The 27,040-nt window shown below is 42.7% G+C and overlaps 1 protein-coding gene across 5 annotated transcripts in view; it reads left to right on the top strand.

Moving 5' to 3' along the window:
* Positions 1 to 27,040, top strand: part of Tecpr2 (tectonin beta-propeller repeat containing 2) — a 101,266-nt gene that overhangs the window by 26,659 nt on the left and 47,567 nt on the right. For 4 of the 5 annotated variants that reach the window (XM_075947338.1, XM_075947334.1, XM_075947336.1 and 1 more), the window contains 6 exons: positions 7,457 to 7,585; positions 8,260 to 8,391; positions 15,568 to 15,725; positions 21,707 to 22,019; positions 24,561 to 24,693; positions 26,306 to 26,635. In XM_075947338.1, coding sequence (XP_075803453.1) covers positions 7,457 to 7,585; positions 8,260 to 8,391; positions 15,568 to 15,725; positions 21,707 to 22,019; positions 24,561 to 24,693; positions 26,306 to 26,635 — 1,195 coding nt within the window. The remainder of the gene's footprint in view (positions 1 to 7,456; positions 7,586 to 8,259; positions 8,392 to 15,567; positions 15,726 to 21,706; positions 22,020 to 24,560; positions 24,694 to 26,305; positions 26,636 to 27,040) is intronic. The other variant, XM_075947339.1, reaches the window with a different exon arrangement.

Below are 27,040 nucleotides of genomic sequence, written 5' to 3'. Positions count from 1 at the left end.
ATAGCTGGGTGTGGAGGCAGAGGCAGGTGGATCTTGAGACCAGTGTGGTCTACATAGTGAATTCCAAGTCATCCAGGGAAAGTGAAACCACATAGTGAGACCCTGCCTGGAAAAAAGAAAGAGGCAGATAAGATAATGGAATACCTGTGGCTTGAAAATGCAAGAAGGATATGGGGGGGGGGGGAGAGAGGGAAGGGCATGTGTGAAAATGCTATGAGGAAACCATTGGCTTTATGTGCTAACTTAAAAAAAATGATTAATTAAAAAAGAACAGGAGTGGATAAAGCCAAGCAAATGAGCAATAATCCCACCATGTTAGAAGCTGAATGGGGAGGATGGGCAGTTTGTTCAAGGTCGTCTTAGGTAGTATAGAAAGACCCAGTCTCAAAAACAAAAACATGTAGGACGATAAGGAAAAAAGATTAATGAACAAGCAAACTGTATGGCTATATAAAGAGATGATGTAGTGTGGAGCTGTGGGCTGCGTTCCTGCTGCCCAGCTCCCGGCCGCCTGGCTAGCTTATGCCCCAAAATAACAACACACAAACTGTATTCATATAAACACTGCCTGGCCCATTAGCTCTAGCCTCTTACTGGCTAACTCTCGTATCTTGACTAACCCATTTCTAATAATGTGTATAGCACCACGAGGTGGTGGCTTACCAAGAAGATTCTAGCGTATGTCCATCTTGGGCCGGAGCTTCATCGCGTCTGCCCCAGAGAGGAGAGGCATGGTGTCTGCCTCACTTCCTTCCAGCATTCTGTTCTGTCTACTCCACCCACCTATGTTCTGACCTATCAGGCCAAGCAGTTTCTTTATTAATTAACCAATGACCTTCCCACATCAAGATGAAATGAAGGAAATTCTAATCAGTGCCTTAGCATGCTTCATAGACTTTATAGACATTGTGTTAGGTAACATTGCAGTCAGAAAAAGACAATAGGGTCATTAGAATCATGGAGGTCTAAGTAAAATGAAGTTGCCATCAATTGGATGGGGAGGTGTTCAGTGGGAGAATGGGGCTTATTGGTTTTGTGTGGTGATATTTTATTTGTGCTCTAACAAATAAAGCTTGCCTAAAGATCAGAGGGCAGAGCTACTCATTAGTTAACCATAGAGGTCTGGAGGTCTGTACAGACAGACAGGAAGTGATATGGCTGGGCAAAGAGAGAAATATAAGGTGGGAAGAGACAGGAGCCTGGCCCATTTTTGGCTGAGAAGTTAGCAAGGTAAGAGTTGGCTGTGGCTTGCTCCTTTGTCTCTCTGATCGTTCAGCATTTACCCCAATATCTGGCTCTGGGTTTTTATTATTAAAGACCAATTAGAACACGTGCAACAATTGACACCCAACTTAGGGTATGAATTCACATAAAAGCACATGCCAGAGCTGTTCTGGGGGCTCCCGCCATAGTCACCACTCTGCTGGCTCAGCTCCCCCGCCTCAAGCTTCTGAGCGAGTTTGGGACGTTCCTGTTGCAACCTCCCTACAAGTCTTCAGCTGCCACCCAAACTTCAAACACCACTGGACTTACCCTTCCTAGATCAGTTGACTGCCTTCAGGCAGCTCCTGCCACAAATGCTTCTTCTGTACAATCACATGTGTGTTTCTCAGACAGCCGTCTCACTCTCCCTTGTGTCCTCTTGCCCTAGACCCCCCTCCTCAGACTGCCACTCTCAGCTCACAGCTACATGCCAGCAGCTGCAGCTGTCCTCAGTCAGACTGTGCACTGCCTGTATTCTCTGCTCAGATGTGCTACGTCTCACATTTCACCGACAGCAGCAGCACATTTGTGAATCAATTGGTGTTGGTGGAGGCTGCTTGTTTGTTTCCCTACTGACCTGGCTCAAAATAATCACTCAGAAACTATATTATTTGCAATACTGTTTGGCCAATATTTTAAGTGTATTGCTAGGTAGCTCTTACATCTAGAATGAACCCATTTCCATTATTTTATATTTTACCAAGAAGCTTGTGGCCTACCAGCAAGGTTCTGACTGGCGGCTTGCATCTTTCTCCTCTGGCAGCTCCATGACTTCTCCCTGGTTCTGCCTTCTTTCTCCCAACATTCATTTTAGTTTTCCCCCACCTAGCTCTATTCTGCCTTTTCACAGGCCAAAGCAGCTTCTTTATTCATTGACCAATAAAAGCAGCACATATACAGAAGGACTACCCATACCAAACTGGGAATTTTTTTTAATATTTATTTATTCATTCATTATGTATACAGTGTTCTGCCTGCATGTGTGCCTGCAGACCAGAAGAGGGCACCAGATCTCATTATAGATGGTTGTTAACTACCATGTAGTTGCTGGGAATTAAACTCAGGACCTCTGGAGCTTTTAACCTCTGAACCATCTCTCCAGCCCCCCTAATTGGAAATTCTTAAAGGGGAAATTTTGTTTTTTAAAAGAAGTTCTTTCCCATGTTAAAAAATGAGAAACAAGGGGGAGGGAAATGAGAGGTGGTGGCAGGGAAGAGACAGAAATCTTTGATAAATAAATAAATGAAAAAAATTAAAAAAAGAGAAACATTATTATAATGGAGGGAGTTAGGTCTCTGTGTGATTACACAATGGATGCTTTAAAATTGGAACAATTAGGGGCTGGAGAGATGGCTCAGTGGTTAAGAGCATTGCCTGCTCGTCCAAAGGTCCTGAGTTCAATTCCCAGCAACCACATGGTGGCTCACAACCATCTGGAATGAGGTCTGGTGCCCTCTTCTGGCCTACAGACAGAATATTGTATACATAATAAATAAATATTAAAAAAAATAAAATAAAATTGGAACAATTAAATGAAGGGATTATCAATTTTACCAGGATTGACATGTTAATTATAATTTTGATAATCTTTATTGTTGGTTTGATACTCCTTCGTATATCCTTTTATAAGGTGGTTGATAAGAGTGCCAAGATACAGGTCTTAGAAAAACTTATTAAAACAGATCATAAATATATTTAGACCCAGACAGAGTAATTTAAAGGGGAACCAATCTCAGCATTGAACTTTAAGGTTAGAGAGGAACAGCCTAAAGTTTTCAAACAGGCAACTTTAATTTATCCAGTAATCTTACAGGAACAAATGATAGATATCTCCAAGGCTGTGCAAGAGCTGAGTGGACTCCTAGGGAAGTTTTTTTTTTTTGTTTTTCGAGACAGGGTTTCTCTGTGGCTTTGGAGCCTGTCCTGGAATTAGCTCTGTATACCAGGCTGGTCTCGAACTCAGAGATCCGCCTGCCTCTGCCTTCCGAGTGCTGGGATTAAAGTTGTGCGCCACCATCGCCCGGCCGGAAGTATTATATTTCAGGAGATTCAAGGAAGTGATAATCTCATATGGAACGCATTCACCTTTTATAAAGCAGATGTTAAACTCGTCAACTTGTAATAAAATTATCCCTCAAGACTGGAGAGATTTGGTTACAGCAGTCTTGGAGCCTGGATTTCATTTATAGTGGGGGACCTGGTGGAAAGATGAGGCTTCGACTATTGAACAATGACGTAGGGCTAGAGGTATGAAAATCTCCCAAGACCAACTTCTTGGAGAGACAGATTATGCTAACGTATATACAAAGGCAGTCTCTATATGATGACCACACGTTGGGTACAGAAGCTTTGAATGCTTGGGACAGAATTGGAAAAGTAGGAAAGAAAATTGCGTCATTTACTAGCATTATACAGATCCCAGAAGAAACTTTCACAGGTTTCTTACAAAGACTGACTTCGGCAGTAAATAGAATGATAGACAGCAAGTTCAGAAGCTAGACAAATAAGAATTGAATCTCTGGCTTTTGAAAATAATTATGCACAATGCAAAGGGATAATTAGGCTGTTACAGACAAGACCAGAGAGATAGAATCAGTATTGAATCTCATGACCATGATGATGCTTGGATAGGAAAGGTGATTTCCAGAGGTTTGAAGAAAAATAGAAATGTCAAATGTTATAATTGTGGCCGGGCGGTGGTGGCGCATGCCTTTAATCCCAGCACTCTGGAGGCAGAGGCAGGCGGATCTCTGGGAGTTCGAGGCCAGCCTGGTCTACAAGAGCTAGTTCCAGGACAGGAACCAAAAGCTACAGAGAAACCCTGTCTCGAAAAATCAAAAAAAAAAAGTTATAATTGTGGCAAAAAGGTCACCTTAAAAGGGATTATAGACAGAGTGTTCCTAGAAACAATGTTTTTTCTTTTTCTTTTAGATTTATTTATTTATTTTCTTTACAGTGTTCTGTCTGCATGTATGCCTGCAAGCCAGAAGGGGGCACCAGATTTCATTACAGATGGTTGTGAGCCACCATGTGGTTGCTGGGAATTGAACTCAGGACCTCTGGAAGAACAATCAGTGCTCTTTTTTTAGAGCTGGCTTTGGAGTTGGAGTATGGCTCTCTCCTTCTAGAAATCCAAGCATTCTTGTTGAAGTAAAATCCCAAATTTCTGTCTCATGACAGAAGAGCCACCTGATATGAAAGAGGAGAAAAGCCAAAATTTTGGAACTATTCTATTGCACTAATCTCTTAATCCTTGGGTTTTATTTCGACTCTTTAAAGCTTTTCTTAAGGTATAACTATTATCTCAGAATTTTCAATATATATATATATTTTAAAATTTTTGTCATGATATTAATGGTTTTATAGAGTACTAATTAATTCTAGAAAAAGGCCTCCTCTAGTTTCCTGTACATGATTTTGGGTTTGAGTCTAGAAATTAAGTTTTTGTACTCTGGATGTATGTACATAATGAACTATGATCCTTTAACCTCTTTGAGATCTGCTGCATATCTCATTTAAAATATTTAAGTTTTCTGCAGGCCGGGCGATGGTGGCGCACACCTTTAATCCCAGCACTCGGAAGGCAGAGGCAGGCGGATCTCTGTGAGTTCGAGACCAGCCTGGTCTACAGAGCTAGTTCCAGGACAGGCTCCAAAGCCACAGAGAAACCCTGTCTCGAGAAACCAAAAAAAAAAAAGTTTTCTGCAGTTCGCCAATATCATGCCTAATAGCGACTTTTGAAGTTTCCAAAAGGAGCATGAGGCCCCACAATGACGATTCCATCAGTCCTAGGCAAACACCACTAAGCTGAAAACACCACCTAAGGATTGGCTTTGGACTACAAACTGCTCAGGACAATTTCTATGTGGCTAGTGATCTAACCTAACAGACTACCCAGGACTACCCAGACTACCCTACACTTTCCCATTACACAGAGACTTGATAACCAATGATAGAGCTTCCTCTCCCAGGACTTGACAATTAACCCAGATTTTTCTTTTTAGGATCCCCTAAAGATGCCATTGCCCCCAGACAGTGGAAGTAAATTTGATAACATGACACCCACATTCTCAAGGGCTGGGAATGGGTGGGTGGTTTTTGGTCTTTCATTTGGTTATGGCATTTGTTATTGTTTAGGGGGATTGGTTAAAAGTTGTTATTGGTAACGGTCAGGAAAAATGCTAAACAAAGGAGTTTAGATCCAGGGTTCTTGTTTTGAAAAGAAAAACAGGGGATATAGATATGATAGGATGGATAGGTAGATGATTGAGTCTACTCTGAAAAGAAAAAGGAGGAGATATAGAAATATCATAAAAAGGTAGATTATTGAATCTACTTTTAAACCAAAAACAACTATTAGTTTTAAATATTTTGCATTGATATGAATTTTTGTAATTGATATAAATTTAAGATTATTTTTGTTAGAACATACTGTATGTACATTTTTAATCTTTTTTTTACATTTTTAATCTTTTTCAAGTATTGTAACTATATAACTCACTTAGCAATATAATAGAAATTTCTAGTCCTTGAAAGTTATCATTATCAACTAATTAGGGTATAAAGAAATGCAAGTTAGTAGTTAGTCATTACAATCAAACTTGTATCATATTAGGTATGTTTTCAAAATAAAACAGAGATATTTTAGATAGGTTGTCTTCAAACACTTCAGAGATCTGCAGATTATGGCATTTAAGATGTTTTAATAACATGTTTCTTTTTTATATATGACAATGAGACATGTCTACGCCTCACAGCACCAATCTACTTCAGAGAGGATGATGGGCATCAAAGAAACTCCATATGGAGTTTACTTTCTTTGTGGCAAAAGTAAGCCATTGGGCAAGAAAGTGCTCTTGCCTTGACTGCTGACAGTGTGCTCTCCAAATTGGACAAGCAGGGCACAAAAGAAAGTGATTGCCAAACTTTGCCAAGACAAGCCCTTAACTATATTCTGCTTAACAAAAAAGTCTGTCAGATATGCTAGGCCTGTAGGCTGAGGATGGATGCTCCAATGTTGCAGAGGAACCTTGGGTGACTATCCAGGCAGCCAGCTGTTTTTGTCATTTCTCACGTTTTTTTGGAGAGAAAATATTACCTGCCTATTCTGGTAATATTATTTTCTTCTCAGGTCAGATGGATTTGAAGACTTTAAAGTTATAGTTTTCTTTTTTTACTGAATTCAGAACTAAAATTCACTAAAGAGGTGTAAAGTGTGTAAAGGTTGAGAAACATTAAAAGATAGTTTGGGTATTGCAAGTTAGAACAGAAAGTGAATTAGGTACAACCTTTTGAACTCATCAAGATAGGATAGATACGGAGTATTTTCTATGAATTTATCATTTGCTAATGGACTAGACTTATTATACTTATTGCCTATATATTGTATATAGTTATTTTACGTATTGTATATAGTTTTTCTTATATTAGTTATAAGCTTTTTTATTTTAGGCAAAAAAGGGGACAAATGCTTGCCTGAAGATCAGCAGGCGGAGCTAGCCACTAGTTAACCATAGAGGTCTGGAGGTCTGTACAGACAGACAGGAAGTGATATGGCTGGGCAGAAAAAGGAATATAAGGTGGGAGGAGGCAGGAATTCAGCCCTTTTTCAACTAAGGAGTTAGCAAAATAAGAGTTGGCTGTTTCTTGCTCCTTTGTCTCTTACCTTTCTGCATTTACTCCAATAATCTGGCTCTGGGTTTTTATTATTAAGACCAAATAGAACTCTTGCAACAGTTTTGTGGGTTTTGTTGTTGTTTGCATGCTTGTTTTGGTTTTTCATAGCCCTGCATAGCCCTGACCGCCCTAGAACTCTCTCCTTATTCCAGCCTCCCTAGTGCTGGAATTAAAAGCGTGCTCCACCACCACCTAGTGGGGCTTATTGTTTGGTAGGTGTAAAGTTCCTACTTCACAACATGAAAATAATTCTGGAAATGGATGATGACTATGCATTATGGATATACTGTACCAAAATGTATGCAAAATCATAATTTGGGGTTCTATTAATAGTAACAGTAATAACAGTAAGGCAGAGATCCTAGGCTCATTTGTTTTCTGACTTGTACACATTTCCAGCCAGGAATTTATATGCTGCAGCCCAGGGATCTAGTTTCATGTTTCAGGCTTTACATCTAGTTTTCTTTTTTTCATCTAAGTGCCTCTGGTGATTTGTTTTTGGCATGTCCTCCTTCAGGGAAAGACTGAGTCTATCACTGTGGTGAAGCTGCTGAGCTGCTTTGATGACCTTGTGGCAGCAGGCACTGCCTCTGGGAGGGTTGCTGTTTTCCAGCTCGTGTCTTCCTTGCCAGGGAGGAACAAGCAGGTGAGTGCTCAGGTTCTAGCACTGCTTCCCTTCTTGGCAGGGTCCTCATGCATCTTTGAGATGAGAAATCCTCAGAGCTGGGTGTGGTGGGCACACCTTTGATCCTCGCACTCCCAAAGCAGAGACAGGTGGGTCCCTCTGAGAGACCACCTGGTCTACATAGTCAGAAAGGTGTGGTGGTACTTACCTGCTTAGAAATCACGTGATTCAGCATGACATTGTGCTGCTTATAACTAGGTGATGTCTTTGTCCCTGCGTGGGGTATTGATCATAAAGAACAAATCAGTGCTCTTCTTTTTACTTATTTCCTTGTGTGCTCTTTGTGAGGTTTTTTAAAAAATTGTATTTGTGTGTGTATGTGTGTGTGTGTGTGTGTGTGCACGCACACATACACAATGTACTACAGTTCATGTATAGAGGTCATAGAACATCTTGGAGGAGTCAGTTCTCTTTTTCTACCACATGAGTTCCAGAAATCAAACTCACATCCCCAGGCTTGGCCACAATTACTGTTATCCAATGAGCCATCTTGTTGGCCCATCTCAGTTTAGTAGACATAGGGAACCTTGTGCACAGTTCTGTGTGGAAAACTAGCTCCTCCTAGAGGAGGAGTGACATTCCCATAACTGCAGTCACTCACCTCTCCTTTCCTTGTGCTCTGTTGTCACCTATAGCTTCGGAGATTTGATGTCACTGGTGTTCACAAAACCAGCATTACAGCTCTGGCTTGGAGCCCCAATGGGATGAAGCTGTTCTCCGGAGATGACAAGGGGAAGATCGTCTACTCCTCTCTCGATCTAGACCAGGTGAGGTGATTTTCAGAGATCTGTAGCATATTGCCGTCTTGCTTCCTTTCCAGTGGCTCGTGCTCTCCACCACTGTGCCTTACACTGCCAAGTGTTACTTACAGAGTTTTCTCTTGGATATCGGCAGTGTTTTATAAACTTCTACAGTGACTAATGAGGTGGCCTGCAAAACCAACAGTAAAAATTGTACGTACTTGAGTCAGACGTGATGCTCTGTAATTTCAGCACCTGAGAGCTGAAGTAGGAGGGTCTTCTTGAGGTTAAGGCCAGCTTGGGCTGCATAGGAAATGCCAAGCCAGCTAGAGTTGAATAGTAAAAGTTTATCCAAATGAATAAAGGAACAAGTTGTACAAGTTTCTAGTCATGTCTGTGGACGGAAGGTAGTGATCCAGTGAACAGAGAACTTACCTCCAGCCAACACAGAAGACCTGTGGGAGAGGTGGTAGGAGGAAAGACTTGACAGTAGCATCATGTTCTACCTCTATCACATGTCACTTTAGATGCCCCATCATAGCACCTGGGCTGTCTATCATTTAAACTTTTTTTTCACTTTTATTTATTTTATATGTGGGGCTTGTGACCTTACACACTTTCCACAGTGTTTGTGTGGAGGTCAAAGCACAACTTGCAGGAGTCATCTCTCCTTCCACCGTATGGGTCCTAGGGATCAAACTCAGGTCATCAGACTAGACAGCAAAGCACCTTTACCCATTGGGCCATCTTGGCAGCCTCTCAGTATGTTCTTATTTCCAGGATTCAATCCAGGGGCACAAGCACAGACCTAGCAGACTCATTTCAAATAGGTTCTGCTCCAAAGCCTGTGGCTTTCCTTCTGCAGGTCAGGCTTTATGATGCCCATTTTTTTGTTTGGCCATGTGCCTGCCAGATGGACTAAACATTTGATGGACTACCCGTTTTTCCTCTTCATTCCCTATGTTAGATTCTAAGAACTTAGTGGAATTTATTTATTTGGTTTTTGTTATGTTTTGAGATACCCACTATGCCTACCAGAACTGACTGTTTTATTAGCCCTCTAATTTAAAACAAATACTCCCTAGTAGTAGTTTCTAAGCTTTCTGGCCTCAGACCTTTTGTGCTCTTAGAAAGATAACCCCAAAAGTTTTTGTTTTGTATGGATTATATCTATAATATAAATTATATTATAGATATAATATTATCTTATATTATATTATATTAAAATTATATTAAAGCTCAGGCTGGGCAATGGTGGTGCATGCCTTTAATCCTAGTACCCAGGAGGTAGAGGCAAGCAGATATTCTGTGAGTTTGAGGCCAGCCTAGTATACAGAGCTAGTTCCAGGACAGCCAGGGCTATACAGAGAAATCTTGCTTGAAAAAAAACCAAACCAAAACAAACAAAAAATTACATGGAATTTCCCTTCCCTTCCCTTCCCTTCCCTTCCCTTCCCTTCCCTTCCCTTCCCTTCCCTTCCCTTCCCTTCCCTTCCCTTCCCTTCCTTTCCTTCTTTCCCTTTTTCCTTCCCCTCCCTTCCCTCCCTCTCACCCCCCTCACTCACTCTTTTTTTTTTCTTGTATGTGACCTAGTGAGTTTAATTAGGGCTGCTTACATAAACATGAATATCAGAGGTTATTTACAATAGCATGGACAATGTACTAGTGACTACACCACTGAAGAAAATCTGTCTCTCCCCAAGCAATCATTGACTGCCAGTAGTTCCTTATGGGGAGGTAGGGTCTTGTGATTCCCTCCCCTGTCCATTTTGTAAGGTTGATGAGCCCACTCTTACACTGGTCTTGTGTAGATAATTGTAGCTACTATGAGTTTATGACCGTATTATGCTCAGAAAATAACATTTCACAATACTCTTCCCTATCTTGAGGTGCCTATATCCTTTCTGTCCCCATCTTCTGAGATGTTCCTTGAACCTTGAAGGGGATAATATAGATGTCCTATTTAGGGCTTGGCATTCAATAGTCTTGTATTCTCAGCATTTTGACCAATTTTGAATTTTTGCAGTTAACTTCTACCTACTGCGGGGGGGGGGCTTCTTTGATTAACACTAAGAGAAGCACTAATCTAAGGGCATAAACACACATATTTACAAGGTAGTTTGACCCAGCAGTGGTGACGTATGCCTTTAATCCCAGCACTCAGGAGGCAGAGGCAGGCAGATCTCTGTGAGTTCGAGGCCACCCTGGTCTACAAGAGTTAGTTCCAGGACAGGCCCCAAAGCTACAGAGAAACCATGTCTCAAAAAACCAGGGGGGAAAAAAGGTAGTTTTATGGGTATGACATGTCCATTTAGCAAAAGTACAACAATAGCTTCCCTGCCAGTGCCTATGACCTTTCCAGCTATGGGCTTTTGACCAGATTTAGAATAGCAGGCATGAATTCCTTCCTGTGATGTGGGCTTAGACCTAAGCAGAAACTGGTTGGTTACCCCTGTAATAATTACACCACTGTTGCACTAGTGCATACCATGCCTGACAGGTAGGTAGTATGGTACACAAGGCCCAGAATTGGGTAGGGCTGATGACTTTTTTCTCTTGAAACCTGGATTGCACCACCTTTTGGCTCTCTGAAAACTAGGTGGCAAGGAGTAAGCTTCCAGCTCAGTTCTTGATTTCTTTATGACTGGTAACCTAAGCATGTAGTGTCTTCAGCAGTAGGGACTATCATCTAGTTTTAGTGGGCAGCCAAAAGCACTGGTAGGGTTGGAGAGATGCTTTCTTAATCAATGTTCTGTTGCTCTGAAGAGACACCATGATCAGGCAACTCTTATAAAAGAAAGCATTTAGTTGGGGGCTTGCTTATAGTTTCAGAGGGAAGCAGACAGGCATGGCACTGCTGCAGTAGCTGACAGCTTTCTACCCTAATCTGTAGGCAGTAGGAAGAGGGAGGGAGGAAGACTGAGCTTGGCATGGGTTTTTGAAACCTTAAAGCCCACTGCAGTGACACATTTCCTCCAGCAATGCCACATCTATATGATGAGCCTGTGTGGGCCATTCTTATTCAAATCACCACAGATATCTTAGAGATTAAGAGTGCTGGGTGCTCTACCAGAGAAGCTGGGTTCTATTCCCAGCACTCACAGTGGTAGTTCACAGGTCTCTGTAACTCAGTCCCAGGGGATCCAGCACTCTCTCTGGCCTCTGGGAACTAGGCACCCAAGTGGTGCATAGACCTGCATCCAGGCAAAGCACTCATACACATAAAATAAAAAGTAATGGCAGTAGCATATATTGTTTCTAAGGCCTCTGAAGACCGCTTTACAGAGCACTCATAGAGAGGAGCCTACACTGTGGCCTCAAGGAGCAGCTCTATCACAGAGGGGTTTCTTTAAAAACTGATTGCAGTGTGGAATCTGAAACCCTTGGCAGGTTTTTCCTACCTTATTACATTAAAACTTGTTAGTTTATCTTCTACTTTGAGTAGATCTTTTACCCTTGCATAATTTTCAGAATCAAGTACCAGTCACTTAGTAGAATAGGAATCTCAGAGGGTGCTGATCTTCCAGATGTTGACACATGTATTATATAATATCAGAAGGCAGGGGCTGGTGAAATGACTCAGCAGTTGAGAGCAGCACTGGGTGCTCTTCCAGAGGACCTGGGTTCAGTTTCCAGCACCCACACAATGGCTCACAACTGTCCAACTCTAGTTCTATGTAATCTGACACCTTCTTCTGGGCTGTTGGGGCACCAAGCATACACTTAGTACATAGGTGTTTGTGCAAACTAAACACCTATATTTCATAAAATAAGTAAATAAATAGTTTTTAAAAAGAAAGAAAAGTACCATTATTAATTGTTTTTTTTTTTTTTTTTTTTTTTTTTTGGTTTTTGAGACAGGGTTTCTCTGTGGTTTTAGAGCCTGTCCTGGAACTAGCTCTTGTAGACCAGGCTGGTCTCGAACTCACAGAGATCTGCCTGCCTCTGCCTCCTGAGTGCTGGGATTAAAGGCGTGCGCCACCACCGCCCGGCTAAAAAAGTACCTTATTGATATCTTCATCATTCTACTAAAAAAATTCTTCAGCTTTTAGAATCTCGTCTAATTTATATAGATACAAGTTTTCTAGATTCTCATCTTCAGTTAAAGATAACAAATACTGAACCAACAGGCTCTCATTGTTTACATAGATAATGTCTGCCAATACCTCCTCATTCCCTGTAATTACAGTGTTTCAAGTAAAAATGGTGTGTGAAAACAGTATCTCATTTGAATTATACTCCTCCCATGGCAGAGATTTGTCCCCTCCCTCCCTCCCTTCCTTCCCTCCCTCCTTCCTTTCCTCCCTCCCTCCCTCCCTCTCTCCTTCCTTTCTTTTCTTTCTCTCTATTTATTTATTTTGGTTTTTTAAAACAAGGTTTCTCTGTGTAGTCCTGGCTGTTGTGGAACTTTCTCTTAGATCAGTCTGGCCTCAAACTCAGAGTTCCTCTCTGCCTTTGTCTCCTGAGTGCTTGGACTAAAGGCATGATGTGCCACCAGCTACAGATTTGTCGTTTTTGGTTTTTTTTCCTTGAGACCCATTGTGTATCATTTTTCAGAAGGTCTGTGTGTGCACATCCAATTTGTTGATATCCAGTGCAAAAGCACCATTCCTTAGGGGTGAAATTGCCATTTTTCTTTATCAAGATGTTCTTCATTGGAACTCATATTTTTAGTGTGAGTGTGTGGTAGTGAATGGTGACCTTTGTAGTTTGGTGCAATGGTCCTGGTTCATAATGAGGTTCCAAGTGGCTCCATACACAGTGTTTCCTGTGCTTTCAGTGAAAGCACTTAGAGGGCATTTTGTTGGGCATGTCACATCTATTTAGCAAAGTGACAGTAGTGATGGAAAGGGCATGCGAATGGAGGGATGGTGTTAGTACCAAAGATGCGAGGAGAAAGACCATCAACCCAAATCATCGTGGCCAAATTAACTAAAGCAAGTGTTTTTAATTTGTGTACATAGGCTGTCTCCCTCTAACGGTGGGGTTCAAGAGATCAGTGTTGAACATGGGCAAGATAAGGGTTTTTATAGCACCAAGGTAAGGGGTTTCCAAATGGGCAATTTGGCACACAAATAGGCAGAGTTACAGGAGCCGCATAACAAGGTTCAAAGGCATGGTTATCATTCCTGGAACAGGCAGTATGGAAGGAACCATTTGTAGTTAAGGTTGCAGGTGAGGCATAGCCCAATCCTTGAGAAACAGATTTAATCATAAACGTGAATGAACCTAGTTTATCTTTACTATTAGATGACTTTAAGCCTAAGATGGAGGCAGACTGGTTAATCAGTGACTCAGAGGTTAGGAGCACAGGCTGCTTTACCAAAAGACCTAGGTTCAATTCCCAGCAGTCACATGGTAGCTCATAACCATTTGTAACTCTAGTTCCAGGGGATCTGACACCCTCTTCAGGCCTCTGTGGCTATCAGGTACATATATGATTTACAGACATACATCAGGAAAAACACCCATATACATAAAATTTTTAAAAAATTTTAAGATAAAAGACGTATAACAACATCTCAGTATTCTGTGAAATGTTTTTGGCCTGGCATATGCTATGAGAGAGTCTTAGTCTTAGGGACCTAGGGTTATGCAGACCCCACATAGAACAGCTTCTCTGTGGGAACATCTCTTGTCAAAGTTATCAGTGTTCAGTCTGTAGAGCATGAGACTCTTAATCCCAGGGTCATGGGTTCAAGCCCCATGTTGGGCACCACTCTGTTGTAGTGTAGAGCAGCAGGCCGCTTCCTGCCGCCCAACTCCTGGCTAGTTTATGCCCGAAATAATCACACGGAGATCTGTATTAATTAAATTGCTGCCTGGCCCATTATCTCCAGCCCCTTATTGGCTAACTCTCACATATTGATCTAACCCATTTCTAATAAACTGTATTGCCACTTGACTGTGGCTTACCGGCATGAGCCTAACCAGTGCCTGTCTCGGAGAGGAGAGCCATGGTGTCTGCCACACTGCCTTCTTCCTCCCAGCATTCTGTTCTCTCTACTCCACCCACCTAAGGGCTGGCCTATCAAAAGGCCAAGGCAACTTCTTTATTTAACCAATAAAAGTTCCACATAGACAAAAGACCCTTCTACACCAACTTGTGGCTCATCCTCCCCTCTCTTCTTTGTGAGTTGTTTGCCGATGGAGCCCAGAGAAGGACACTGAGGGGAAGAGAGGCAGAAACAGGCTTTTTGATACTGGGTCTTCATATATAGCCCAGGCTGGCTTTGAACTCACCACAAAGCCTGTCTCAGCCTCCTGAATGCTGGGATTAAAAGCATGTACCACTGTACTTGGATTAAAATTCGATTTCTGATATATGAATGTGTTTTATATTAGCAGTAAAATGCCTTTAGAAAGTCACTGTGTGTCTAGTAAATGCTATAAACATGTATTTAATACATTGTGTGTGTGTAAGGAGGGGTGTGGAGAATTCAAGTTCATATGTCAAGGTCAGAGGACGACTTTCAAGAGTCAGTTTTCTACTTCAATAACGGGTTCCTAGGGTTTGAACTCCGGTTATCATACTTGTGTGACAAACCCAGTTTGTCTGCTGAGCCGTCCCATCAGCCTTCAATTTCTTTCTAACATCTTTTCTGTGACCCTTCCAGTTGAAGGATAGTGCCTGTAGGGTTGCTTGAGGCTCCTTGTGGAGAGACTGTGGGAGCAGGTCATGGTCACTGCTTTCATAGACAGTCATGCTCTCCTGGGTTAGAAGATACTTAGTATATGTGGTATGGCCTATTTCTATGGATTCTTCATTGAGTTATTTATGAGAAAACTATTAGAGAAATATGTAGGTTTTTAATATTTCTTTTCAACTCTGGTATACTACGAGATATATATTAATATTACTGTTTTCTTGTTAGTAAGGAATCTTCCAAATGTCATAGCAGTAGGTTAACAATGAATCTGGAGAAAATTAAAATATACTTTTTGTACTTTTTGTTGTTTTTTTTTTTTTTTTTTTGAGATAGGGTCTCATGTAGCCCAGGCTTACTTCAGACTCACCATATGGTCAAGAATGACTTTGAACTCTTGATCTTCTTGCCTCAAGTGCGGAGATTATAGCTATGCACACCATGCTCAACACCACAGAATACTTTTGAGTTCAATACAGTTAGCAAGACGTATCTGCGTAAGCACTGTGAGGGAGGCTGGGCAGTTTTGACCCACCATGGCCTGGCTCTCTTGCAGGGTATCTGCAACTCACACCTTGTGTTGGAGGAGCCATCTTCCATTGTGCAGCTGGATTACAGCCAGAAAGTGCTGCTCGTGTCCACCTTGCAGAGGAGCCTGCTCTTTTACACCGAGGAAAAGGCTGTCAAGCAGATTGGATCCCAGCCAAGGAAGAGGTAAGCTTCAGGCATATCCATGTGGTTCTCAGTACTGGCCCTTAAGTTCTCCTAGGTTTCCTGGTAGCCAGATGTGAGACCACAGACACACCATCTGGGGTTCCTGGTAGCTTGTGCCTGCCAAAAGTGCTTCATGGAGCCTGATGGGAACAGGGAATCTTCTAGTTGAGGAGATTCAGGGGCCTGGGAGCATAGCCACTGCAACCCAGGACTGAGTCTGAGGAGCCTAGGAGACAGTGTTGTGTGTCCGCTCCAGGTGTGGTTTCTCTCTGTAGCCTTCTCTTGTGCACACTAGCAGGTTGGGCAGATGAGACTGGGTAGCCTAGCAGATGTGGACCTCTCCCATCATGGAGACCAAAAGACAGACCCATGACTAACTGATGGTCTTGCCAATGGCTATGGAGTCCAGTTCAGAGTACTATAGAAATTTAAGCTGGGGCAGAGTGGCAGTGGTACGTGTCTTTAATCCCAGCTCTTGGGAGGCAGAGGGAGGCAGATCTTTGAGTTTGAGGCCAGCTTGGTCTACAGAATAAGTTCTAGAACAGTCAGGACTATGCAAGAGAAACCTTGTCTCGAAAAACAGAGCAAAGAATTTTAAGCAGGCTTCCACTCATCCTGGGGTCAGAGAAAAGTTTCTGCAGGTGTGAGGACTACGTGCCAAGTAGGAGAGGCTAAGAAGGGGATGGTTCTGGGCTGAAAGATTGTATCTGTCCTTTGATAACTGCCAGAGAAAGGACAACAAAGAGAAGGCTGAGGACCTAGGACTGCCCGCAGAAGGAGCATATGCATCCTTCATATCACTGTCCTGAAAGGAAGGCAAAGACAAGATCTCATTGCCCTCTGTAGCGACTTTGTGTGGAGGTATAGGGTAAGGAGGTGAAGGACCTTACCTGGGAAGGAGGTCCGGGAAGGAGCCAAGTGTGTGTTGGAAGGTTGCTGTTAAATAGTTTTGAGAGTTAGAGGGTTCCCATCTTGTACCCTCCTTTCAGTAAAGGGATATTGTTTCCTGCATCGGTTTGGGATGGGATGGCAGTGGATTGGAGAATGTCAAGAGGATTTGAGACAGACTGGAGAGTAAGGAGACTGGCAGGCATTGGGAGGGCCTCCCCGGGGCTGGTGGTGCCATTGGTGACAAGTGTGAAGGGAGTGGAGAGTGAGGTCAGACAGTCTGGTGCAGCCATGATCTGTCATGTGCCTTCTGTTTTGTGGCAACACTAGGTTTATTCTCTTCTCTGCTTGGCAGTCTTCCTGTTGGAAGATTCTCTCACACCCACTCTTTGGCTCCTGTGTTCTTTTCTCAATACCTTCTTAATGCCATCAATAGTCTGGCCTCTTTATAATAGGGATCTTCCTGTTGGCCCTGGAAACCTGAGATTATGCAGCCTGGTTCTGCAGAACTGAGTTCTGACTTTATCTCTGTGGATATCCCCTTCTGCTTGATGCCAAGTCCTAGCTCATTGGAAGAATTGAGGACTGTAAAGAAAGGCCTGGCTTCCTTATCTTGTACTTGGAAACTTTCTGTGCCTGTCATAAGTATGGTATGGTAGGATCTCTTGGCAGCTGGTCCTTTCCAGCTAAATACCTTCTGTCAGCTCCCTCACAGAACCCCCCTGAACACACAGACATCCTCAAAGCCAGCTCTCCATAGGACCCCTCTTCATGATGCCCACTTCTCCTCTACAAATGCCTGCTGTCCTGTGGGGTGAGCCCTGGTGAAGAGCTCATCTTCATCGCTCACACACATACCCTCTAGCATCACAGTTTTGTAGAAGGTTTCTGCTCACTGAGTGCATGTTAAAACACATGCTCTGATAACATACAGTGAACAAAACAGAAGTGACAAAAGAGTAAAGAGGTCCCATAAATAGAAAGAAAACAGACTTAAAAATTGGATCCTCAAACAGATGATTTGACAGGTAAGAAGCAGCAGCACTGGGTTGCCTAACTAGTATTCCTTTGGGCTTTTTTGTTTAGGGGGGCCCCACCAGAACAAACTCACTAAAGGCAAGAATCAGACACAGTCCTATTACATAGTTGTCTATAAAAACTCTATGGATTCAAAACAGTTGATTAGTCTAATGATCTTTGTTCTAAGCCGCATCTGACATATGATATCCTCCCTGGATCCTTTCCACGGGGATTTAATTATTAAACTTCCAGTGGTGCCTAGGGAGACATGCAGAGGAGATTCCCCACCCCCAGATAACTATCCCCCTAGGGGTGATGGGGAGTGAAAGGAGATGGGCTGTGAATGGATGGGACAAGGTGGCTTCTCAGGCAGGAGGCTGAGAATGTCACAGGCTTGGTTTTGAGCTGTACTGTAGCTTTTTCATTCAGTCTCCACTTGTTCCTGTGTATGGACGTTATGCTTCCTACAGATTAGCACAGGGAGATCTCAAAAGGTCAATAACTGTACACTCAAGCCAGTGCCCTTTCTGTTGTCTACATTCAAGAAAGAACTGTTTAGAAAAAGAATCAGCAAGGCTTAGAGTTGAGCTAAAGCTCTTCAATTTGAACTCTGGTAGAAACCTGAGCATTGATAAAGATATAAAAATCATAATAATTCAAATACCAGATGGGTAACACAGTGTCAGAGTACTTGCCTAGCATGGATGAGGCCCTGAGTTCAATCTCCAGCCATATGTGAAAGAAAAAGAAAAGGAACAAAATGTCTTAGGTGGGCTCAGTGGTACACACCTATAGTCCCAGTTCTTGGGAAGCGGAGACGAGAGGATCAGAAGTTCAAGGTCATCCTGGGTTATATAGCAATCATTACAGACTAGCAAGTTCCATGCTAGTATTGGCTTCTTGAGATCCTGTTTCAAAACCAACAAATTAACAACAGCAACAATCCAGTAGTAAGATTGAATAAATTATTTAGTTTTAAAGATTTTATTTAGAGTTGGGCATAATAGTGCACATCTTTAATCCTAGCCCTCTGTGAGTTTCAGGACAGCAGGGCTGTTACACAGAGAAACCCTGTCTAGGAGGCAAAGAAAGAGAGAACGAGAAAGAGAAAGTTTTATTTAGTTGTTTTTAGTTAGGCGTTTGTGTTAATGTGAGTACAGATATCTGAGAAGGCCAAAGAGGGCATTGTTCCCCTGGTTATAGTTTGTAAGCTGCCTGGGTGTGGGTGCTAGGCATTGAATTCAGGTCCACCATGAGAACAGCAAGTGTTCTTAACCACTGAAACATCTCTCTAGCCCCAGAATAAATTATTTTTAAAAAATGCTTCACATGTAACTCAGTAGTAGGGTGCTTACCTACCATGTTCAAGGCCCATGGTCCAATTTGCAGTACCATAAAAACTAAATAAGTATTAGATTTATAGATATGCATACTTTCCCAAACCCATGCATATTCCAGTATCCCAAGGAAACATTTTGTAGCAATATTTATGTACTTTTTAAAAATAATATAAAGCCGGGCGATGGTGGTGCACGCCTTTAATCCCAGCACTTGGGAGGCAGAGGCAGGCGGATCTCTGTGAGTTCAAGACCAGCCTGGTCTACAGAGCTAGTTCCAGGCCAGGCTCCAAAGCCACAGAGAAACCCTGTCTCGAAAAACCAAATAAAATAAAATAAAATAAATAAATAAATAAAAATAATATAAAGTCAGGTGTAGTGGCTATAGAATCGGAAAGTAAGACAGTAGAATTTTGAGTTTGAGGTCACTCTGAGATATACAATGAGATCTTATCTCAAAAAAGGGATAATTTTAAAAAATTGAATAAATTGCGAAAAAACTATTCAGCAGCAGTCAAAATTAATAAGCACTGTCATTTCCTTTTTTAAGTCAAAGATTAAATCTTAGAAACAATGGTAAGTATTAAAGACAAGTTACTTAAAATTATCAAGTAGTGGGGTGTGTATGTGCACTCTATGTATTTATGTATGTGTGGAGGCGAGGGGTCCTACAACAGTGAAGAGCACATAACTGTTCTTACTGAGGCCATCTTCTGGCCTCCACTGGCACTTGCTCTCATGTGTATGCAAACACATGCAAAAGCACACAATTAAAAAAAATATGCTGGGGACTAGAGAGATGTCTCAGGGTTACAAACACTGGCTGCTTTTCCAGAGGACCTGAGTTCAATTCCCAGTAACCACATGGTGACTTGCAACCATCTATAATGAGATCTGGTGCCCTCTTCTGTCATGCAGGGATACATGCAGGCAGCTGTACATCATAAATAAATAAATCTAAGACTGGGTGGTGGTGGTGCACTCCTTTGATCCCTGCACTCAGGAGGCAGAGGCAGGCAGATCTCTGAGTTTGAGGCAAAAAAGAGAGAGAGAAAGAAAAAAGAAAAGAAAAATATTATCCCCTAAACTAAAAATATTTTAAAAAGTCAAGCTATAAAATTATACAGATGGCATCATTCATTAAAATAAAAGTGCTAAATTGGTGTTGGGGTAAATAAATATGTGCTTGACGACGTATCAATAAAAATGAGAGTGAGAGCTCAGCCGGTAAAGGCTAGGTTCACAACTAAAAATGAGTGATACACACAAAATTTAGTCCATTGGTGTGAATTTTGGCCAGGACAAATTATTAGGAACCCAAAGTGCATGCATGATGCACCTGTTGACTTGTTCTGGTGGTAGAGGATGCGTCCCTGGTGCACATTACATTTATTGCAAACACTCTTTTTTGTTTTTTGGCTTTTCGAAACTGGGTTTCTCTATGTAGCTCTGACTGTCCTGGAACTTACTCTGTAGACCAGTCTGGGCCTCGAACTCACAGAGATCCACCTGTCTTTGCCTCCCTAGTGCTGGGATTAAAAGTGTGTGCCAACACCGCCCAGTACAAATACTCTTTTAAAATTTTTTGTTGTTGTTAAATTTGTTTATTTTATTTATTTAAATTTTTTTGGGGGGACAGGATTTCTCTGTATAGTCTGACTGTCCTAGAACTTGTTTTGTATACTAGATTGTCCTTGAACACAAAGATCTGCCTGCCTCTGCCTTTTGAGTGCTGGGATTAAAGAAGTGTGCCACTACTGCCCAGCAATTTTTTAAAAATACTTATTGCTGTGTGTGGTTCCGAACACCTTTAATTCCAGTATTTGGGAGACAGAGGCAGGTAGAGTTCTGTGAGTTTGAAGCCAGTCTGGTCTACAGATCAAGTTTCAGAACAGCTAGGGCTGTTACACATAGAAACCCTGTTTCAAAACGCCAAAAAAAATTATTTTATGTCTATGAGTGTTGTTCCTGCATAAATGTATATGCAGCACATGAATGCCTGGTACCTGAGTAGGTCAGAAATGGGCATCAGATCCCCTGGAACTAGAATTACAGCTCATTGTGAGCCCCCGTGTGGGTGCTGGGAACCAAATCGGGGTCCTCTACAAAAGCAACAGTACTTTACCACTGGGCCATCTCTCCAGCTCCCGCATATACTCTTCTGTGTGGGTTGGGTATGTCATAGTTTTATAAGAAATCCAAGCTTGAGAATGGGAAGAGAAACTGGTACACTTGATGGCTTTGGGGAAACTTTGAAAGAGATATGGATGAGCTACTCTAGATGTAAAGCTTTTCATTCAAGAAGCAAAGCAGACCACAGGCTCAGACTTCAGAGCAGCGTTAGCAGGGACGGCCCTACATTCATCACATTCTGTTCTGTAACAGAAATTATAACAGTTGCCTCATGAAATTGCAGCAAGGATTAAAGGGAGAGTGGACGGAAGTATGGGACACAGGCAAGCTGCAGTGGGCACCATTGATTGTCCTCAGAACCTAGACTATACAGCTCTGGGTGCTGTGTACTTGTGAAGGCGTGGTGGGGCCTGGGTAGCACAGGGTGCCAGGCGACTTAGTGACTGACACACAGTAGACAGAACAATGATTTGTGTTAGTCTGCAGATTCTTAGAGCTGATATTAGGAGCTGACAATTATATCTCTTCAAGTCAGTCCATGCCTGTTTTGTTTTTGTTTTTGTTTTTTTCTTTCTTTCTTTCATTTTTTTCTTCCGATTTTAGTACTGGGAAATTTGGTGCTTGTTTTATACCAGGACTATGTAAGCAAAGTGACCTAACCTTGTATGCAGCCCGGCCTGGGCTCCGGCTGTGGAAGGCTGATGTCCATGGGACCGTTCAAGCCACGTTTATCCTCAAGGATGTCTTTGCTGGAGGAGTCACACCTTTTGAGCTCTACCCTCGTCTGGAGCCCTCTGATGGGGGAAGTTGCAGCTCTCCTGAGAAACACCTGGGGCTCGTTTCGTGCTTCTTCCGGGAAGGCTGGGTGTTGAGCTGGAATGAGTACAGTATCTATCTTCTGGACACCGTCAACCAGGTGTGTGGGAGAACTGCACCTGCTGTGGGGTCACAGGGCAAGAGGAGGGTGCAGGTCCATAGGTGTTCAGCCGTTGGGCTCCTGGAAAGAGGACAGGAGCAGCATTAACTGATGCTTACTTGTTTTTTTCTTTTCCTTTGAGACAATCAAGGAAATCAAATGGAGCTCGGTAATTTTTGTAGATTTGAAAAATAATTTGCTTTTGACATCCATAGTCCTACTCTCCCAAGAAATTAGATGTTTCTGGGGGAGGTCTTTAAAGCCCCAAATTAAACATGTTCTTTATAACCTTTCTAGGTTGTTTTTTAAAATTATATTTATTTGTGTATGGTGTATGTGTGTGCTTGCACACACGTGTGCAAACTTGTGATCACACTTGTGTGTCCTGGCACTTATGCAGAGGTCAGAGGACAACTTGTGGAGTTGTTTGTCTCCATCCACATCAGGCCCCAGGGATTGGACTCGGGTCATCTGGTCTGATGGTCAGCACCTTTACCTTTGCTGCCAAGCCTCTCACGAACCCACCCTTCCCATTCATCCATACTTGTCTGTATGTATTCATGCATGCATACATTTTTTTTTGTTTGTTTTTGAATTCAGGGTATTTGCGCATGTTAAGCACATGCTCTGCCTCTTAACTACACCCCTCACTTCTGGGTTGTGTGTTTTGTTTTAGTTTGACATTTTGCAGTATGTGGGGTTGAACTCAGGGCTCATGAATGCTAGTCAAATGCTCTACCACTGAGTTATATCATCAGCCCTGTTTTGTTTTGTTTTTTGCTTTTTATTTTGAGATGGGACTCACTAAGCTGCCCAGGCTTGTCTTGAAACCTTCCTGTAGCTCAGGTAGACCTTAAACTTGATCGCCTTGACTCAGTCTGCCAAGTACCTGGGATTACTCCTGTGCCACTCAGACACGACAGAAACTCTGAGGACTAACTCCCAGGCCTCACACAGGTGGTGCCTGTCCAGGAACAGGGTCCCCCCCTCCAGTGTGCTCGTCCCCTGTTGCTGTTTTTGGTTTTTTTCTTATTTTACTGTGCTTCTTCTTATCCAAAGACAGCTATATTATTTTGCCTTTTTCCTTTTCTTTTTATAAACTTACTGGCATATCTTAGCAACTTCCCAGGATCGTTAACTCACGATAGAAAACAAGTTATGCCTGAATCAGGGTGATAAAAGGTCACTCCTAGAATCTGATTTAGGACTTTAAATAAAGTTGTTTGGTTTCAGTTACTTCTTGTTCTAAGATCAGAGCTTCTGGCCTGTCCCCCTCCCTACTCCGCCTCCAGAATCCAGGCCAGGCTCTCTTCCTCCACATGAGCTCTGTGGGCCTGTGGCACAGCATCTTTAGAGAGAGCATCCGCAGAGAATCAAAATCACTTGCCCCCATTGACACCTCCCTAGCTACCAGCCGTGCTTGATGACGCTTGGTGCAGAGGTAACTTGGTAAGGGGTCGTCACCTTCTAACCCTTTACTTGTTTATTTGGATTCTCCCATTATAGATGACTTAACTTTTCTCCTGGGTTCCTGTTGAACTTCTTAATTATTGGCTTTAAGACATGTTGCAATTATGCATCAGTTCTTTTCATCTGAGCACTTCCCCTGTGCCTCTCATCGCAGGTATAATTAACTTCACTTCATATGCAGGGAAATGGAGACACTGTGTCTGAACAGACACTGCCTCCACCATCAGAGTCTGCCCCTCCCTGAAGCACCATGATTGGCAGCTTTGGAAACCTAGTGTCTTGTTTCCAGCTTTCTGTCAAGGCTGCCTAAAAATTAGCCTAGGCTCAGTCTTTCCTGCGGTGAACTAATCTTTCAAGCATACTGTCAACTGAAAAGCAAGAACTGGTTTAGATTTGTGTGGACTCAGGAAAGTCCTTTGCAGTACCACCTGCTTTGAGGCAGGCATTTTTTTCCTTCTTTCCTTCACTCAAAAGTCTCCCATAGGAAGACACACAATAGGAGCACTTGTTGGCTGGTGTATCACTCCTAGCCAGTCCAAGAGAGATGCATGGCAGAGGTTTGTGCTGTCGACCATTGAGGAGTCTTAGTCGTTGCTCAAGATGGCAGTGCTCAAGCAGCACTTGCTGAGGCTGAGGCTTCCCAGTGATTAGGAAAGGAAGCTCAGCAGGAGAAAACCTGTGCTGTGTGCATAGCCCACAAGGAGCAGGCTAGGCTTTGGCACAATATAGGTGGGATGCCAGGCAGGTCAGAATGTCCAGACCTCCTGCCCTGACAAGGAGTGTGAGCTTCGTGTCATAAGAAGGCTGAGAGCAGCAGCTCCAGGAAGAGAATGACTGAGAGGTGGGAGAAACTGTGCACCTCAGTGGCCCCAGCATGGCACCTCAGTGCTGAGTTATGTGGCTTATGTCCCAGATATCAAATACTACCCAACTATGGATTAAATTACTTTTAAGAGTTCTCCAGAAACTGCCATAATAAAATCTAACAATTACAGTTATTTGGATTACCACACCTGCTTGATTATGGTTTTGTTTTTATTGCCTTGTTTCATATTTGTTTGTTTTTGACAGGCCACCGTTGCTGGTTTGGAAGGACTGGGTGATATTGTGTCTGTTTCCTGCACAGAAAATGAAATATTTTTCCTAAAGGGAGATAGGAACATTATAAGGATTTCAAGCAGGCCTGAAGGACTGGCATCCATAGGTTTGTATTCACCGCAAGTATGCTGTTTGTGCTGAGTCCTTACCACAAGTCCTGCTTGTGGTAAGATAAATGCAGTTTAAAACAGCGGAGTGCCTTTATTCCCAGCATTCAGGGAGGTGGAAGTAGGTGAGGCCAGCTGGCTCTTCAGAGGAAGTTCCAGGACAGCCAAGGATACACAGAGAAACTCTGTATTGAAAAACAAAACCAAATAACAACAACAACAGAAAGACAAAGAAAGAAGAAAGAAAGAAAGAAAGAAAGAAAGAAAGAAAGAAAGAAAGGAAGGAAGGAAGGAAGGAAGGAGGGAAAAAGAAAGAAAGAAAGAAAGAAAGAAAGAAAGAAAGAAAGAAAGAAAAGAAAGAAAGAAAAGAAAGAAGAAAGATAGATAGTTTGGGGTTTGCTTAAACATGGAAGTATTTGGAGGCTTAGGATCCTGAAAACGTTCAGGATGCTTGTCATGGAAATGTCCTCTTTAAGATAAATACCAGGCAGTCTTACTGTGGTGCAGCTGCCTTTAAATGTGAAGGTGTGTGGTTGAGTGAGTAGGGAAGAGAAACCAGAAACCACTTTCCTGGCCCCAGGTGTCCTGTCTGAGGTGCTGGGTGTAGTTAATGTCTCTGAGACACAGATCTGTAGAATTTTAAAACAATGAAACTTGTAATCTGATATATATATATCTTGCCCTAGACACAGCCTGGCCTTTGGGATTGATGTTTTCCCCTGTGCTTTGGGTGGTTTTTTGTTTGTTTTTGTTTTGTTTTTGACGCAGGGCTTCTCTGTGTAACAGCACTAGCTGTCCTGGAACTTGCTTTGTAGACTGGGCTGGCCTTGAACTCACTGAGATCTGCCTGCCTCTGCCTTTCAAGCGCAGGAATTAAACTCACGTGTCTTTTTGACTGCTGTTACATGGCACTTGTGCAGAACATGGTACCCAGTAGATACCTGGTAGTGAAAGGATAGCTGCGCTTGTCGAAGTGCACAGCAGTTTCTTGCTGACAGTGTTAAAATCGAGGCCCTAGCCCTGGAGACCTCAGTAGTGCTTGTTGAAGGAAGGGAGGCGCCACTGCGGGGGGACATTTACTGGCTCTTTATCACAGGGACCCATGTTACCCTACTTTCTGCTTGCATTGACACTGACCTCCTATGTTCTTCTCTGGTGAACCTATCCTAGTGGGAATTTCACTTCTCTTCCTTGAATTTCAAGGAATTTGATTATAAGACACATGCATTTTTAATGTCTCTTAAATATTACGGTATAATGAAGGCATAGTATAAATAGGAAATTTAACTTAACTGTTCTTGAAACAAAAAACTTGATAAAGAACTTGTAAAATGGAAATGAGAAGTGCTTTATGTTTTGTGGTGTTCTGTTACTGGTGATGTTTATAAAAGACAACTGCAGTTCATTATTTTACTGATTTTAATATATGAGCTGGCTGAAACACAAAGGCCCCTTGATTCTCTCTGGGTTTGGGCTATTTGGAGTTACTCAGTTTTTATCAGGAGAAAGTCCTTGTTGTCGCGTGACTGCTGGTGCCCAGGCTAGCACACTGAGTGATGCACACCGATGTCACTGAAAGCACCACAGTAAAACTAAACCCTTCTTTCTCAGCAAGAGATGGTCTGGAGACGCGATGTTCAGAGCAGGTCCGTGGGCAGCATTTGGAAAAGTCACTTGGGGACACTGTTTGTGAGACAAGACTTCGAGGCTCTTCTGTGGCCAGTTCTGTGGCCAGTGGGCAGCGGAGCAGGAGCAGTTCATTCAACTCCACGGACAGTGGCTCTGGGCTGCTATTGCCCGGACTTCAGGCCCCCCCTGAGCTGGACCAGAGTGGCCAGCCATCCTCACAGAGATTCAGTGTTATCAGCTCTGAAGACTTTGACCAGGAGCTTATTGTGAAACCCATCAAAGTGAAGAAGAGGAGGAGGAAGAGAAAGACAGGTACTGTCCATGGACAAGTGCACACTGACTCATGCAGCACCTAGGCCTGGATCTTTGGGGATTTACCAAGAAGGGATGATAGTTCTCATGAAAGGGGTGCTTTGAAAGCACTCGCCCCACAAAGTGACAGTGCACACATACACACATGGGCATCTCTGTAGGACTTGTGTTGGTAGTGGTCAAGCCCTGATTAAATGGTCTGGAGTTAGCTTTTTTTTTTTTTTTTTTTTTGGTTTTTCGAGACAGGGTTTCTCTGTGGCTTTGGAGCCTGTCCTGGAACTAGCTCTTGTAGACCAGGCTGGCCTCGAACTCACAGAGATCCGCCTGCCTCTGCCTCCGGAGTGCTGGAATTAAAGGCGTGCGCCACCACCGCCCGGCTCACATCTGCATTTTTGACGTGAGATA

The sequence above is a fragment of the Microtus pennsylvanicus genome, chromosome 14, assembly GCF_037038515.1.
Source record: "Microtus pennsylvanicus isolate mMicPen1 chromosome 14, mMicPen1.hap1, whole genome shotgun sequence".
Lineage (NCBI taxonomy): Eukaryota > Metazoa > Chordata > Mammalia > Rodentia > Cricetidae > Microtus > Microtus pennsylvanicus.
The sequence above is the reverse complement of the archived record's forward strand: the minus strand, read 5'-3'. Positions and strand labels throughout refer to the sequence as shown.